Here is a 17,291-nt window from a genome sequence, read left to right as displayed (position 1 = left end):
TCCAGCTCCTGCCCACTGACAAAGCAGATCTGGGATTCCCACTGCCGGGGGCTGGATCTGCATCTGGGCACTCAGCAACACCTGGAAGGTTTTCCTCGAGTCAATCTGTCTAAATATTCCGAGGTTAACGAGACTCTGGAGCTCTGCAGCACCCTGGAGCTGTGACTTGTCCGGTTTCATCATGGACCATAAAAAAGCCCAAACCACCCTTTAAACCTGCTGCTAATACAGCTCTGCTGCTGCTCTCCCAGAAGGAGCGAGGGCAGCCTGAGCCCCAGGACAGGCTCCCAGCTCTCAGAGCAGTGGGCAGGCCGAGGGCACTGCCTGGATTCCCCTCCAGCCAGTGCTGCTCCAACATCCCCGACAGGGACAGAACATTCCAGCGGTTTTATTTCGGCCTTTCCCACGACTAAACTCTCCCCGGTTTCCCTCTGCTGCATTCAGGCTGCTGATGGAAGGGCTGAAATGTGAGAGCAGGGCAGCGAAGTGCTTGGACAGGCAGAGCACAGGAGGAACTGTGGGCAGGAGGGCTGTGAGGTGTGTGAGGAGCTGAGGGGCGATGCCAGTGCTCTGCGGGGCTTCTGGAGCCGTTCTCTCGGCAGCGTTACCTGCCCGTCCCCCTGCAAGCGAGCCGCAGCACGTGCTGCTTCAGAACGGTGACACGGGAAACCGTGAGTCTCTACCCAGAGCCGAGAGGTATTTTAGGAACAAGAGGCACTGGATGGACTGCTCAGGGAGGAGGAGGAGCGAGGAAGGAGTGCGGAGAGCAGAGAGCGCCAGCGCAGCACAGATCCTGAGGGGAGAGGAGGCTCTGGGAGGAGAGATTAGGGCTCTGCTGGGCTCTGCAGTGCTGACAGCAGCAACCCCTGCTTCTCACCAGTCCCTCCCCTGCTGTACCCGGGGCTGAGCCTCCCTGCGCCTGCTGGGATGGGAGAGTGAGCCCAGGATGGCAGCAAGCAGCACAGTCACCCTCCCGAGCCCTCAAGGTGACAGAGCGCTGGGGAGGATGAGAGGCTGTGTGTGGTGACTTGACAGAAATACGAATCCAGCTCAGCTGCAGGATTAGGGAAAGAAATTAATAGGAGGACCTGCAAAAAGCATGGGAATCACTGGCATATCTGGCTAGCTTATCCCTCTCCTGGGCCAAGAACATTTCCTCTCATGTGAGCCACGGTCACACAGGCTGGGGGTAATTCTGCATTCAGGGATGAAGTAAAGGCTCCAGCTGATCTATAAACAGAGGGTCTTGTACCCCTGCTCCTGTCCTTGAGTCCCTCCCCAGCACCTGCACCAGCTCTGGCACTCCAAGATAAGCTCTTTCGACCCACAATGTTGCAGAAAAGTAATGTGGGAGAAGAAATGAGCTCAGTGAGGGTGTGGGAAGCCAGAAGAGCGCGCCCAGCCGAGCACAGTGGCAGGGAGCTCCGGGTGAGAACAGGCATGTTCTGGGTCAGAGCTGTCACATCGACTCACTCACACCACCACGCTGCCCAGCACCACTGTGGGAAACGTTTCTGTCAGAATCCCTCAGGATGGAGCTCTAGTGGTGCTGTCTCACATGCAGGAAATAGACACCAGCCCCGGGTGCAAGGATGCTGTGGAGTTAGACTCCAGACTGAGGTTAAGAGAGAAGATCAGCCCCTGATCCTGCCACTGCCTCTCTGTGACCACTGAAGCTCTGATGGGCCCTTCTTGGTTTGCCTCTGGCAGTGGAGGGCAAACAGTCCCTTCAGAGAGCCACGTCCAAAGAGCTGTTCCCATTTTCAGGGAGGCCAGCGCTGGCCCTGCCCCACGGCTGTGCCCCCTCCACGTGCCGGGCGTGCTCTGTGCCACGGGGGACTGTCCCCTGGTACCCAGGAGCCTCAGCAGCTCCCTGGCTTGGAGCAGGAATTCCCGCTGAATTCCCGCTGAATTCTCCGTGGTTCCTGCCAGCCCACGGATCCCACCCAGCCTCCCTGCCCTGCAGAACCAGCACAGCACGAAGTGAGAGGCTCTGGGAGGAGATTTCGACAGGACAGGGATTGCTGTCCCAGTGTTCAGAGGATCTGAGGCAGAGTGAGACAAGCCTGCTCCCGAAGCCGACAGCCAGCACAGCTTGGCTTTCATTCCTCTTTTCCAAAGCCCTGCTTGTCCAAGGGAACAACCAGTGCATTGGCAGAGGTCTGGACAACCTGAAACCTCCCCAAAAACTCACCCCTGAACCTTGTTTTGAGGGTGCCCCGCTGCAGAGCCTTCCAGGGCAGTTCCAGCTGTCACCTCCTCTCCCGTTTGGGTTCGTGCTGTTCCTCTCCCTGCCCACCGTGTCCCTTTCCTTGGCCGCTCCCAGCACAGCTCCCGAGGCCCCGCAGGCTGAGCTGTGCTGAGGGACAGGCAGAGCCCACAGGGTGCTCAGCAGAGGTCTCTCAGTCGCTGCTGGCTTCTACCAACGACCTCCGAACTTGTAGAGATTCTCTAATCTGCTTCACCAGACGCTTTGTCCCAGGAGGGCCGCACTAAATTGAGTTGCAGAGCTGCAAATCACGCAGCAGCCTCATTTGAATCGTGGCTCTCCGAGTGCTAAGGAATGCGGGAAGTCAATACATGTTTGTTTTTAGGCCATCGCTTGTCCCATTTGCAAGAGGAAAATGAACGCGCCGAGCCCCTGAGGCTTTGATCCTGGGAGGATAACTCGGGAAATGAACCTGCCACAGGAATGCACCCTTTGTGCAGTCCTCTCCCCACCGCCTTTGTCAGCGCTCTTCTCCTGGCTCTGTCAACCCTCTCACTCACATCCCTGCTTTCTAAGCGGGCTTTAACACTTCCCACTGTGCCTGCCACCCCCTCCACAGCCCCTGCTGGCTTCCTGGGGACTGATTTCCCCGAGCACTGACTGGAATCCAACCGCAGGGTCACGCTGTGCCCTTGTCTGGAGTGCGGAGTGCCCAGTGCTGCAGGTGCAGCCTTGGCTGCGCCAGGCTGGCCAGGTGGCTGGGTTTGCAGATCAGTCCTTGACTTCTGTGCTACTTCAAACACATTTGAATAAGCACTCTGCATGCCGAGATTTGATCAGCCTGCATTCCCTGTGCTGCAGTGTCCTTCTCTCCGGCGTGCCCTGCTCTCCGGCAGGAGCAGCCCGGCTGAGCTGCAGCACACAGCTGAAGCTCTGGATGCTCCGGGATGCATCCCAGGCCTCCACGCTCTTCTTCTGGGCGTTCCCCCTCCTCTAGCTCTAGCTGTGGTTTGGGATCTTCCCTGTGCTCCAAGCATGAGTCAGCCTCTGGCCTTCTTTGCTCTCCCTCTCTGCCCAGCTCTCTTCCCATTGCAATCCCCGTGTCTCGAACCTGCTCCAAGGTCATCCCACCTCCTCCCCGAACTTAAAACTCACCTGAGCAGTGCCTGCTGGTCACAGTTTCCCCACCTGAGTCACAGCTCCCCTCTCACCTAAACTGCACCTAGCAGGGTCAGAATAGGAACAATTCCTCTTCTTAATCTCCAGATCAAATGTATCCACAAGACCCCTGGCCACAAAACCTCCTCAGCCCCACCAGCTGAGGGCAACTGCTGTTTTTGGATGCCCTGCCCAGCTCACAAATTCAGTGACTGTGGCAGTGGCAACCTGACTGGCTGTGACACTTCTGGCCATGCCTCCAATCTGCAATCCAACAACGGTGCCATTAATTCCACAGCCACCCGGGGAACCTGCTCCGAGCTCCCGAGCCTTCATCTGGGCTTTGGGGGCTGTCCCGCAGCTCGCTCAGCAGCCCTGGAGTGAATAATCTGGATACTTTCAAAGACAGCACTTGCTAAACAGAAGCTGCACATTCTGGAACGTTCCCTGGGGGTTTGAAACAAGGTGTGGGAAAGGAAAAAGTGACTTCCAATGTTAGGTACCGGTGACATTGATAACGTTGGCGTACAAAGTCAGGCAGAGACAGCAACAGTCACCTCCTCGCCCTGCTCTGGTTACCTGATCCTGCTGCTGTTTCTTCCTGAGGGTGTTGGAGTGGAGGGATGGGGATGAATGGCCAAGGAACTGCACCCTCGGCCTCTCTCACTGACAGTGCTGGTTTCTGGCACGGAAACCACCCCGGGCTCCCTCTGAACAGCACAGAGACCACCCTGAGCTCCTTCTGGACAGCACAGAGACCACCCCGGGCTCCCTCTGAACAGCACAGAGACCACCCCGAGCTCCTTCTGGCCAGCACAGAGACCACCCCGGGCTCCCTCTGAACAGCACAGAGACCACCCTGAGCTCCTTCTGGACAGCACAGAGACCACCCTGAGCTCCTTCTGGACAGCACAGAGACCACCCCAGGCTCCCTCTGGCCAGCACAGAGACCACCCCAGGCTCCTTCTGGACAGCACAGAGACCACCCCGGGCTCCCTCTGGCCAGCACAGAGACCACCCCAGGCTCCTTCTGGACAGCACAGAGACCACCCCAGGCTCCTTCTGGCCAGCACAGAGACCACCCCGGGCTCCCTCTGAACAGCACAGAGACCACCCCGGGCTCCTTCTGGACAGCACAGAGACCACCCCGGGCTCCCTCTGGACAGCACAGAGACCACCCCGGGCTCCTTCTGGCCAGCACAGAGACCACCCCGGGCTCCCTCCAGCCAGCACAGAGACCACCCCGGGCTCCCTCCAGCCAGCACAGAGACCACCGCGGTCCCAGCAGGGCTGCCCTTACCTTCTCCTGGTACTGGCGGCGCGAGGAGTCCAGGGACTGGATGAGGGCGGTGGCGTGGCCGATGAACATGGCGTAGCAGGTGGCCCCCACGATCATGCTGAGCATGGTGAGCCACACGTCCGACATCCCCACCGGCGCCTGCTGCCCGTAGCCGATGCACAGCATGTGGCTCATGGCCTTGAACAGGGCGTACGAGTACTGCTTCCCCCACGAGTCGTTCTGCAGGGACACAGCACAGCTTCAGCACGGGACACGGCGCTCCGGACACGGGCACGGGGCAGGAAAGCACCCTGCTGCTGCACCCAAAAATCCCTGTCGGCAGCACCTCGACGTGTTACACCAGGGATTTAGTTCTTTGGTGGCTTGGAGGCCTGGGGAGTCTTTGAAAGCTAGGAGGGCTATGGAGTCTCAACCCCCAAACCCCTCAGAGCCCCCATAACTCCCACATGCCTCAGTGACCCATAGCCCACAGAGCCCCTACACCTCAATGCCCCTCAGAGCCCCCATAACTCCCATATCCCTCACTGAGCCCCTACACCCCAAGCCCCTCAGAGCCCCCATAAGTTCCACATCCCTCAGTTGACCCTATAGCCCACAGAGTCCCTACACCTTAATGCCTCCACAGACCCCGTAACTCCTGTATCCCTCACTAAGCCCCTAGACCCCAAACCTCTCAGAGCCCTCACAGCCCCGCAAGCCCAGCTCACTCCATTTGGAAAATGAGCCCAGGTTCTGTGACCTGCCATCCCAGTTTGGCAATTCCATGTGCTTTTCCAGCAGGGAAGGCAGCCAGGCTGCCCTGCTGTAACCTGGGATAAACCCAGATGATGCACTGGGAGATTTCACAGTGACCCATGTGAGGGAGGGGAACTGAAGCAAATCATTTCCTCCCCAGGGAAATGGACTTCAACTGAGACTTGCAACAGAGAGCCTGAGCCAGGAGCCAGCAGCGGGAGCTGAGAGTGGGGAAAAATCTCTGCCCAGCCATTTAGGAAATGGCCAGGGGCTCTGGTCATTACCTGAGAGATGAGAAGGGCAGAGAGTGAAGCTGATAATGTCTGGAGAGCAAGTTCTCAGTGCCAAACGGGGCTTTCTCAGGGAGCTAAGGAGCTACAAATGGCCTCATTTGAGAGCAGCAACATCTGCCAGGAGAGGTGTCCTGAGACACCGTGTGCTCTCCACTGCAGCTCGCACAGGCAGCAGGGACATCACGGCACAGGGACAAAAACCAGCCCACATTTCCTGATGGTTCTGATCAGCCTGAGCTGCTGGAACAGCTCATCCTGTGGGGATTATCTGCCAGCAAGTGCCGGCTGTGGAACCTTGTCCAGTGACCGCTCTGCCATCACTCACAGCTCTTACAAGGATGGAAAAATGCCTCTGCTGGGTGAGAGCCACGGCAGCACCGGGCGCTCCTCAGCTGCCCCATCCCTGGGAAGGGCACAGGGTGTGGATGGAGCTCTGCAGACACACATGCCACCTTGGAAGGTCACCGCACAGGCCTGCTGGTGGCTCGCCAATAAACAAAGAGCTCTCCTGTGACCTCCACCCAGAGCACCAGCAGCCAGCAGTGCTGGGAGCTCTGGAGCTCCCCAGGCACCTCCTGGAGGTGTCTCATCACAGTCAGGTTGACGACCTCTCTGCAAGCAGCTCCTCAGCGCCACTGACGCCCATGGAAACTTCTCACTGATCTTACGGGGAGCGAACAGCGACAGAGCTGGCTGGGAGCTGCGGCACAGGGCTGGAAGCTCCGCCGAGGGCTGCTGCTTGCTTAGGAGATAAGCACGTGGACAAAGCCAGCTGATAGCACTACCCGGCCAGATTCGGTTTCCTTATGCAAGAACAGGCCTGGTTCCCACTGCAACAAGAAGGACAAAGCCCCATGAGTGACAGCAGAGCGGGCACAGGAGCAGGGGCACAGTCACAGCCAGGAGGGACTGCTCCTGCCCTGCCGGCGCCAGCCTGTCTGGGCTCACCTTCCAGCAGAGCAGGAACCTGGGAAAAACCCCCCTGGAGACAAGAGAGAGGGCAGGAGACAAAGTGGCCACTGGTGACAGCTGCTGGCTGTGCCCTGGGCTCGGGGGGAGGAGCCACCAGCAGCCAAAGGAGCCACACACAGAGGAGGGTGGAGGGAGTTTGTCCCTGGCCAGGGCACAGAGAGGGTCCAGCCACGGGAGCTGCCGGAGGTGTGGGGCCAAAGAGGTGACCCCTCCTGCCCCTTTGCCTCCAGGCCTGTGCTGTGGCCGCGAGGCCTGGCCAGAGAAACGGTGGATGTGTTTTTTGTGGCATTTTGCAGACGCACTTCTGCTCCGTGCAGGCACCGAGCTCTCACACAGCTCCCCGGGCAGCATCCTGCGCTGGCAGGAGCCCCCTGCCCTCAGCCCTGCCGTCCTGGCAGTCTGGGGCCCTGCTCTCAGGGCGTGGCAGCTGCTGTGACCTCCATGGCTTCAGCCCAGGCATTGCCCCTCACCCCGAGACAGCAGCAGGGATCTGTCACTCGTGGCCAGCCTTGGCTCTAAGTGCCACGTCCTGCGAGGGTGGGCAGTGTGCTGCCAGCTGTTCTGGGCACAGGAGCAGTGCAGCTGTCCTGCCCCATCCCTTGTTGGATGAATTCCTGCCCCGCTCCTCACTGGGAGCAGTGGGAATGCTGCTGCCCTCTGAGTTCAGTGTGGCAGTAGTTTAGCAGGGCAGCACATCACCACAGGCCTGAGAGCAGGGACAAAGCACTGAGCTGAAATTCCAGAGGGAATCTGGGCAGACAGAGCAGTAATAGCTGAGCTAGGAAACTGGCTGCCAGGCTCTTTAGTGGCTGTGAACATCTGGGTGCCAGGCAGGCTCGAGGTTTAAAAGCCATTCTTCCAGCAACCTGCTGCTCAGGAGTGCTGTTGACAAGAAAGCTCGCCAGTGTTTTGTAGGAATTAGTCATCCAAAACTCGAACATCCGACACGCCGAGGCCCTGCAGCCCGCAGAAACACTGCTGGCTCCCTGGGAATTGCACAGCTCCGAGGCCCAGCCCAGTTCCCAGCAGCAGCAGGGCTCCCTGCGAGGATGGGCTGCGGGTGCCAGACTCAGGGGTGGCAGACGGGGGGGTGAGAGCTGCAGGAAACACGGAGCTTTCCAAACAAACGGAGCTCTGCTGGGAGAGCGCGTCAAGGGCTGCTCAGAGAGAGGCACTCCTGTGAAGGGGAAGCCTTTCGGAGCAATTACCTTTAGGATACCGAGTGCAGAGAGCACTGGATGCTCCGTGAGGGTTCTTCACTTACAGCTCTCGGTACATCTTGAGTTTTCAGGCTTTTTTGTTTTCCACAGGGTGAGCAGATGGGTCAAGCCCACAGCACTTTAGGCCGGCCTAGAAGAGGTTCCAAATGCGGTGTGGACTCGGCTTCATCAGCACGGGGTGCCTCACACTGCCACAGCTCGTTCCCGTAAGAGCCCTCCCCTGTGGAATTGCCCACCACACCAGTCCCCACGCGGGAGGGCTGCACCACTCCACAGACACTGGAGAGGCTGAAATGGCCCATTAGGAGAGGGAAATGAGGCCTTAAACTGCAGGGGGAGAATGACTCTCGTTAGGCAAATCCCAAAGCAAGCTAAAGTGGAGCTACAGGTCTGTGCCTGGTCACAGTCAGGAGGGGGTTACTCAGAGGCACGGAGAGAGTCTGCAAAGGGCAGGGGAATGACTTTGAAGCAGTTTCTCGGACTGGTTTGTTTTAGCAGCCATGCTGGCAGTGCTGGAAGGGCTTCTCTGGCATCAGAGTCTGGCCCGCTCAGATCCACCTTTGAGTACTTGGAGACACTTCCTGGCACACCTGAAAGGCACTGCTGGGCTCTGTAGCACCTCACAGAAGCACCCAAAGGCAAACTGTGGTGTCTGACAGGGCGTCTTGGTTCTGATGTACAGGTGAGTGTGGCTGGTTGAATCCTCACTGGAGAGTGAGAGGAGTAAAGATTGGAGAAGTACTGGAAGTTCCTGGGATAGGGGGGCAGTCATTGGGCACAATGTACTGCCTGACCCACACCATTAACACCTGGAGAACTCCAGAGCTGTCTCCAACCATCCCTGCCCACCCCTGGATCTGCTGGGCTGGGCAAACACACCTCCAGGCCCAGTTTAAAGGATGGGAATAGCAGAGGAACAGATGGAGATGTCAGGTCAGGCTTCACCTCAGACAGAACCTGTCTGTTCTGGGCTTGATATATATACCAATATTGATATATTGATAGATATGCTAATTAGTAAGACCTATAATGTTCTACCAGATCTTTTGGGGTGTGCATTGTGGGGCACATTTCGGTGCATTTGACCTGGAAGTGGTGCACCTAAGGATCCTTAAAATAAATACCAAGGTAAAATCCCTTTTCCCCTTCTAACCGTGTTTGACTCTTGATTTTAAGACCCGGAAAAGGCATCAACAGCAGCCACTCCTCTTCCCCCGTCCATCGGCACCCTCAGCACGGTGCTGTGAGCAGGGAGGGGCTGAGCTCCGAGCTCTGAGCTCCGAGGGAGGGATTCTGCTCGCCGCGTTCTGGCGGAGGGGAGGCTGGGCAGGCCTTGCCGGGCACGGTGGCTGCAGTGGCCTGGGCCATCTCTGCCCTCCCTGCAGGGTCTGCGGGCTCAGCACAGCGCCCAGGGGAGGAGCCGGTGTTCCCAGCAGCTCCCAGGGCTCGGCAGAGCTGGGGTCTGCGGGAGAGGAGCTGCCGGGCCGGCTCTGGGGGAGCAGCACGCACTCTGCAGCTGACTCACCGGTGCTTCCAGGCTCTAATGAGGGGCACTGCGGGAAAGCTGACGCTGAAGCCCCTGGGAGCGGGGCTCGGCAATTAATACTGCAAACACCCTGCCCTGCCGCTTGAGAGTCAGCCAGACACCAACTGCTTCCCCGGCTGCTGCAGATGGAGCACGGGGCACAGGGAAAGCACCGAGAGGAACCGGACTCGGGGATTTAGCGAGGCCCCGAGATGGTTTTGGCTACGCCAGACCCTTCACAAATCCCCTGGGTGAGGATTAAACCTTTAGGAAGCAGATGGGAGGTGATGAACCTTCCTTCCCTGCTGCATGGAAATCAGGGCTGGTTTTATGGAGTGCCAAGTGGTGGGAAACCCCGAAGCAGAGGACGAGCAGCACGCTCATGGACAAAGCCTGCGAAGCATCTGGACCTCACTTCCAGCTCCCCTTGGCTGCAGCAGCTTCAGAAGATTCCCTTTTTCCCGGATTTCTGGCTGCTGAGTGTAATCAGGGCAGCTGAGCACCAAGGGTATTTATTTATCTCCTCAGAGCTGCAGCCAGGCCGGCACAGAATGTCCCCAAATCCATCCTCCCGGCTCCCTGGCACAGAGGCCACCCTGGCCTCTCCCCTGCCAGCCCTGCCCATCACCCAGAGCCGCTCTGGAACCTTCCATCTGGAGCCTGCCACCAAAGCAGAGCCCACAGCTCCGGTTTCTTGCTTCCTGACTCTGCGGCCTCTCTCAACACTCCCCTCTCGATTCGATGGAAATTGTTTCAGTGATAAAGCCATCCACATCCACCACTGGTCCCTGTGACACACCTGGAACTCTTCTCAGGGGATTGAAGGACATTATTGGGAGAAAAAACCTGTCTGGTTGCAGAAGAGCTACTGCACTCAGTATTCTAACCCCAGGCTGGTTTGGGGCTGGCAGATTCCTGCACAGCTCCTGGAGTGGAAGCCCCCTGAACTACAGGTGCGGCTGTAGAACTCTCCAGTTCTTCATCCCATTTTCCTGAGGCTCTGTTTTCAGGGATAATGATTTTTTTTTTCACTTCTTTTAAGTGGAACAAAAGAAAAAAAAATAAAAAAGAAGGTGATTTAGATGCGGGGAAGAAGCAGAAAAAAAATTGCCCCAAGGCAAATTTAATTCCCAGCTTCAGAGGCTCTCAAGGCTGGGAAGACAAGGCTGCAGCACGAAGAAAGCTCTGCTCTGGGTAGGAGCTCCCTCCCCTGCCCTCCTGGAGCCTGCGGAGCCATGCTGCCTCTGGAATGCATCCTCCTCTCTCCCCAGCCCTGCTGCTGGGATTTGCCTCGGCTGAATCTTTCCTTCCTCTGCCCCATCTGCTGCCACTTTTCCAGAGCCTTCCTCTTGACTGCAGCTTCAACCCCAGCTTGTGCCTCTTCCCTGAGGGGATGGAGGGATGGAGGGAGGGAGGGATGGATGGAGGGAGGGAGGGAGGGATGGATGGAGGGAGGGAGGGAGGGAGGGATGGATGGATGGATGGATGGATGGATGGATGGATGGATGGATGGATGGATGGAGGGAGGGAGGGAGGGATGGAGGGAGGGAGGGATGGAGGGATGGAGGGAGGGAGGGAGGGATGGAGGGATGGATGGATGGATGGAGGGATGGATGGATGGATGGATGGATGGATGGATGGATGGATGGATGGATGGATGGATGGATGGATGGAGGGAGGGAGGGATGGAGGGATGGATGGATGGATGGAGGGATGGATGGATGGATGGATGGATGGATGGATGGATGGATGGATGGATGGATGGATGGATGGATGGAGGGATGGATGGAGGGATGGAGGGATGGATGGAGGGATGGATGGATGGATGGATGGATGGATGGATGGATGGATGGATGGATGGATGGAGGGATGGGTGTATGGGGAGGAGCCAGGAGGAGCTGCTGCCATCAGCAGCCAAATGTTGGGGTGAGGGAATCGTGCTCCAAATCTGCTGCTCTGAGCCATCCTGCAAAGGACCAAGTCACCCCCAGGATGGGGATGAGTCCCCCGCACCTCAGAGCTCCCTGGGGTGAGGAGCTGGGTGTCCTCTCAGCCCTGGAGAGCACCATGGGCCTGATCTCTGACTGCTCGTGCCACATAAACAGCAGAAAGGGAAGGGCAGAGCAGCTGCACGGGCTGCTGTTGTGCTGGGGATAAGCGGAGGGTTCCAGGCTCCAAACTGGCAGCCTGGCACCTCGCAGCAGCGGGAAACGAACCAGTATTGCAGGGGGGAGAAATGCATAAATAAACAGCGAACAGATGAGCTTTCCATGGATGCTCACTCCTGCAGGCACGGGCAGCCTGTGCCCACAGCCCTGCACGGGGGAGGCACGGCAGGCTGGCACAGCTTCGATACATTTTACATTTGTTCTGTTCTGCCCCAGTGCCCGATTATTTCCTTTATTCAAGAAGAAATTGGCTGGGGGAATCTGGAGGTTAAGAACTGCAATGAGAGGCAATTTTTTAAGCTTTGTCAGTTTTTGCTGCTTAATCAACTGGACATTGTCCCTTTGAATAAAAGCTCCTGCATTCTCAGCGAGATGGTTGAAAGGTACCATGAACTCGCCGTGCCTTTGCCATATGGTGTCCAGCTCCCTCCCAGCAGCAGCAGGCACAGCTCGGGATGGCACTGGGCAGTCTGCCTGCTCAGCCCGTGACCGTGGCTCTCCCCGGGGTGGCTGGGTGGTCACACCGACCCTTCCGGGGGCATGGGGCAAAGGCACCAGCAATGGGAACTGTGGAGCAGCCCCAGCCCTGTCCTCTGGGACCCCAGACACTCCGATTCCAGCGGGAAGCCCTTTCCATGCCGGCTCCTTGCTGCTCGGTGCCAGGAGAGGGAGCCTGGCTCCTGCCTTCTGCGGCTCTGCCGGGGCCGGTCCTGCTCCGAGCCCGGGGACTCTGTCCCTGCAGGATCTGCCTGAACCCCAGGATTGTGCCCCTGCAGGATCTGCCTGAACCCCAGGATTGTGCCCTTGCAGGATCTGCCTGAACCCCGGGATTGTGCCCCTGCAGGATCTGCCTGAACCCCGGGGCTGTGTCCCCGCAGGATCTGCCTGAACCCCGAGACTGTGTCCCTGCAGGATCTGCCTGAATCCTGGGGCTGTGTCCCTGCAGGATCTGCCTGAACCCCGAGACTGTGTCCCTGCAGGATCTGCCTGAACCCCGGGGCTGTGTCCCTGCAGGATCTGCCTGAACCCCGGGATTGTGCCCCTGCAGGATCTGCCTGAACCCCAGGATTGTGCCCTTGCAGGATCTGCCTGAACCCCGGGGCTGTGTCCCTGCAGGATCTGCCTCTGTGCCCACGGTGCAGGAAAGCTGTGGGCCGGCCCGGGGGATGCATGGAGGAACGGGAAGCTCGGGAAAGGCTGTGGGTGCCGGAGGGGCTGGGTTTAGGGCCGAGAGGTGGGATGGGAAGCACGGGATGTGCCAGAGGGGAGGCCCCACCCACCACCTCTGAGCCGATTATTTATCATTATTTATCATGAGCTAATCAAGGGGATGGAAAACACAGCACCTGGCCAGGGCTCTGCTCATCGGCCTCACTCTTTGGAAAGAGGCCGTGGGAGGAGTGGAAACAGGGGGGAAACATAAACCAGGGGAAAAGGAGGAAACGCGAGCAGGTCAAGGTGTCTCCTGTGCGGCACTCACCACCATGCGGTTGAGGGACACCCAGCAGTCGTCGGGGAAGTCCTGCAGCATGGGCACCAGGAACTGCAGGCAGCCGTCCCAGTGGCACAGCAGCAGCATCATCCCGATGAGGTTGACGATCCTCACCACGGCGCTGGCCAGGTCGTAGGTCATGTGGAAGATCTGCGGGGCCACAGCAGCAGGTTAGCCGGCAGCTCCCCCGCACACCGCCCCAGTGCCATGACACGGATTGCCCCGAGCCCTGCTGAAGGGACACAAAGGCTGCAGCAGCTCGGCTCAGGCACAGTGTGCAAGCAGAACCAGCTGAAAACAGCTTAAAAACCAAATTGCAAAATTATCATCGGTCACCCCTCCTGCCCTGAGACTTTGTGCTCTCATTTACCATTAAAAGCTCTGTAACTCCTTCTATAAAATAAGCTGGTTGCAAGTATTTCTGGACCATCAGCCACTCCTCAGGAGTAAACTCTATCATTCCATCTTTGAGCTGCAATGCCCTTCTTTGATTCCTGCTCTTGCTGGATGTGTTACACCGTGACCCACGGTGGCAGCTGCCTTTGTGCTGGATGTCAGCTGCAGTCTCTGCACGGCTCAAATGCAGCAAGGAATGGCCTCCAGCTCGGCAGAGGCTTCTGGAAGAGGATCTGATTCCTCTCTTTTCTTGTGTTCCCTGGGTCCTGCTGCTACACCCCTGCCCAGGTGGGCGAGGGGAAGAGAACCATGGCACAGAGGGCTGGGGTTCCTCACCTGCCAGTTCCTCCCGTGTGAAATAAACCCACAGACACAGCTTTCTTACGGGTCAGACGGGACACGGCCCCGATCCGGGGCGGTGCAAGTGCCTCGCCTGGGCATCAGCTTCCAAGGGACATGAGTGTCAGGGAGGCCTGTGACACAGGGGACAGGCTGCCTGATGTGTGGCCAAATCCACACAGCTCCTGGCTGCTCCAACAGGGATAATCCTGCTCCTCCCACCACCGCGGCACTGTGTGCCTGCCACCACACCAGAGATCGGCCTCGTGCCACAGGGAGGCAGCTCAGCAGCTAAAACGGCAGAAAACTTTTGTTACCAGGAGAAGGAATCGCATTTTTCCAGCGGGAATCAGCTCAGCCCTCTGCTGTGGGAGCTGCTGTCCAGTTTGAGTGCCTGTTCCACACCAGCCATCCCCGCCTCAGGGTCACATGCCCACGGCGATGCCCGCGTGCCCAACCCACGCCAGGAGGGAGCACAAAGGGTGCGGGAATCCAGAAGGATGAATGCTTGGGATAACTGCGGCTAACTGCATTATTGCCCTGCACCCAGGCTGGAGCCCACACTGCCGGTGTGAGAAAGGCCATTCGAGTGATCTTTCAGGGGTGAAAAGAAGAACGTCTCCAAAATCCAGCATGAAAGGCGTTCTAGGAAATCCAGCTCTCACTGCTGACTCAATAGGTCAGTATGAAAGCTGAGCACATAATTCATACAGAATAATTCCTCCTGCTTTCCTCTTTTTTCCTCCCCCTGCAGAAATGATCATTCTCATTTAGATAACCCAGAGCGAATCCATCCTGTTGGAATGAGAGCCTGGGGCTGTGCTTTTAATGAAGCTGGAGCAGCAGTTTGCAGAAGGATCGTTTGTGCCACCAGGGTTTTTCTGTGCTAATGACTTTTCCTCTCACACCTCCGGGTGTTCTCCAAAGAGCTCCAGCCCTGCGGTAACCCAGGGAACTCCAGCCGGGGCCAGGGAGAAGCCCTGTCAGATTGAGGAAGTGCCTTCCTTCCTCTGATAGATGAAAAGCAGAGTGCAGAGCCCGAGGGCATGGATGGCTCAGGGACCAGGTGATGGATACGGAGCGTCTGAGAGGATGGCTGGGATCCATCCGAGTCAGGGGAGGGCGGGGAGCTTTTATTTGGTGCACGAAGAGAGAGGAGAGGGCGGATTCAGCTCCTGCTCTGCACCTTGGGATGCGGACTGTGACTGGGAGCAGAGCCCTGAGGGTGACACACCCGGGCTGCGGCACCCGAGGAGGAGCTGCACCGTGGCTCAGGGACTGCCAGCGGTGATTACGATGATGGGCTGCCAATGTCTGAGCTGCGGGCGAGACAGCCCCGGTTCCGAAGGTCTCAGGAGCCCCCAGCTCCTGCCCGCTCCCTGGAATACATCTGCATTCCCGTGCGGGAGGAAAACAGGAAGCGTAGCACGCGGGAGGAACTGTGCAGGGCTGGGAACAAACGCCTGCCACTGAGAAGCTCCTGCTGCAAAGAGGTGCTGGTGTTGCGGGAAATTCTGGAGAGCGTTGCAGTGCCCTCCAGCACTTCCCTGGCTCACCAGGGAGAGGAGGGCCAGGAACATTCCAGAAGAGCTGGGCCCTGCACGAGCACAGGAACGTGAGTGGTGACTGCAGCTTCTCTGGTTTCCATCAGGAACACTCGGGACTTTGTGTCCTGTTGTAGCGCAAGCCAGGCTGGGTCCCAGGGCACCAGAGCTCCCTCCGCCCCAGCACTGCCTGTGCTTCCTGTCTCTCTGCTGCCTGCACTGGGAGAAGGGAGCCGAGTGTGGATTCACATTCACAGGATATTCATGGATAGAGTTAATAGCCCTGGTTTTGACAGACCAAAACCGGCTCTGGCTTCAGCATCCCTGCTAGAAGATCAGCGCTGTCCTTCCAGCCAAAGGACACCTTGCCATTCTTTTGGAAAGGGCAGCTTGGGAAAGCGGGAGGACCAAAAGTTCCCTCAGAAAGTCATTCCTGGTTATGTAAGAGCTCCATCTTGGAAATCCCACGTCCGTGGAACGAGCTGTCGGGATGCCATCAGAAGGAATCTGAAAGGCTGCCCTGCAGCCCCCCTGCAGCAGCGCTGCCACGGCCTCAGCGCCGGGAGGGACCAAGGACGCCGTGGAGAAGCGGGGCCGGCCCTGCCAGTGCCTCCAGTCAGGGCTGTGCGTTGAACTGGGCCTGTGCTCTGTGCGGGCAGCCGGCTCGGGCACTGGCCAAACCAGCTGCGGCTGGCCAGGGCCACCATCCCTCTGCTCCGGCTGGCCAGGGCCACCACCATCCCTCTGGGGCCACCAGAACCCCTCTGCTCCAGCTGGCCAGGGCCAACATCCTTCTGGGGCCACCAGAACCCCTCTGCTCCAAGCTGGCCACCAGAACCCCTCTGCACCAGCTGGCCAGGGCCACCACCATCCCTCTGGGGCCACCAGAACCCCTCTGCTCCAGCTGGCCAGGGCCACCACCATCCTTCTGGGGCCACCAGAACCCCTCTGCTCCAGGCTGGCTGGGGCCACCACCATCCCTCTGGGGCTACCACCATCCATCTGGGGCCACCAGAACCCCTCTGCACCAGCTGGCCAGGGCCACCACCATCCTTCTGGGGCCACCAGAACCCTCTGCTCCAGGCTGGCCGGGGCCACCATCCCTCTGCTCCAGCTGACCAGGGCCACCACCATCCTTCTTGGGCCACCAGAACCCCTCTGCTCCAAGCTGGCCACCGCCATCCCTCTGTTCCAGCTGGCCGGGGCCACCACCATCCCTCTGGGGCTACCACCATCCATCTGGGGCCACCACCATCCCTCGGCTCCAGCTGGCCGGGGCCACCACCATCCCTCTGGGGCCACCAACATCCCTCTGCTGCAGGCCGGCTGGGGCCGTGGGGCTACCGTGTCCACGGGGGCATCCTGGGGCAGCGCTGGGCAGGGCAGCGGCTGCTCCGGGCACACCCTGCCAGGCCCAGCCCAGCCCATGGCACAGCCCCTGTGCCCAGCTCTGCTGGCACAGCTGGGCTGGGTGTGAGTGCGCATCTGGGCCTGGTGTGATTGCACATCTGGGCTGGGTGTGATTGCACAGCTGGGCTGGGTGTGAGTGCACATCTGGGCCTGGTGTGATTGCACAGCTGGGCTGGGTGTGAGTGCACAGCTGGGCCGGGTGTGAGTGCACATCTGCTCTGGGATGCCACTGCCCAGCCCTGCTGGCTTGCCACGCTCTGGAGGTGCTGTGCCCAGATCCAAGGGCTTTGCGGGGCTCTGGGGGCCCTGGGGCACCCCGATGATGCCAACGGGAACCAGGGCGAGCCCCCCATCGGAGCGCTGGCTCCGGCAGGATCGCTGCCATGCCGGGGCTCCTGGGCAGATTCTGCTCCACAGGGAGGCACTGGCGCTGCCCGCTGCCCTTCGCCAACGCACTGCCAACGGAGCGGGAGCGCTGCAGCTCCACATCCCGCTGGTCCCCAGCCGGGGCTGGTGTCTGTGCCCGCACC

The 17,291-nt window shown here is 59.0% G+C and overlaps 1 protein-coding gene across 1 annotated transcript in view; it reads right to left on the bottom strand.

The window, feature by feature from the left end:
* Window positions 1-17,291, bottom strand: part of HCN4 (hyperpolarization activated cyclic nucleotide gated potassium channel 4) — a 91,599-nt gene that overhangs the window by 20,918 nt on the left and 53,390 nt on the right. The window contains exons 3-4 of the mRNA XM_069025777.1: window positions 13,061-13,222; window positions 4,668-4,886 (exon numbers count right to left, since the gene is read on the bottom strand). Coding sequence (XP_068881878.1) covers window positions 4,668-4,886; window positions 13,061-13,222 — 381 coding nt within the window. The remainder of the gene's footprint in view (window positions 1-4,667; window positions 4,887-13,060; window positions 13,223-17,291) is intronic.

Source organism: Aphelocoma coerulescens, chromosome 10 (genome assembly GCF_041296385.1).
Source record: "Aphelocoma coerulescens isolate FSJ_1873_10779 chromosome 10, UR_Acoe_1.0, whole genome shotgun sequence".
NCBI classification, from domain to species: Eukaryota; Metazoa; Chordata; class Aves; order Passeriformes; family Corvidae; genus Aphelocoma; species Aphelocoma coerulescens.
This window is presented reverse-complemented; position numbering and strand designations above follow the sequence as displayed.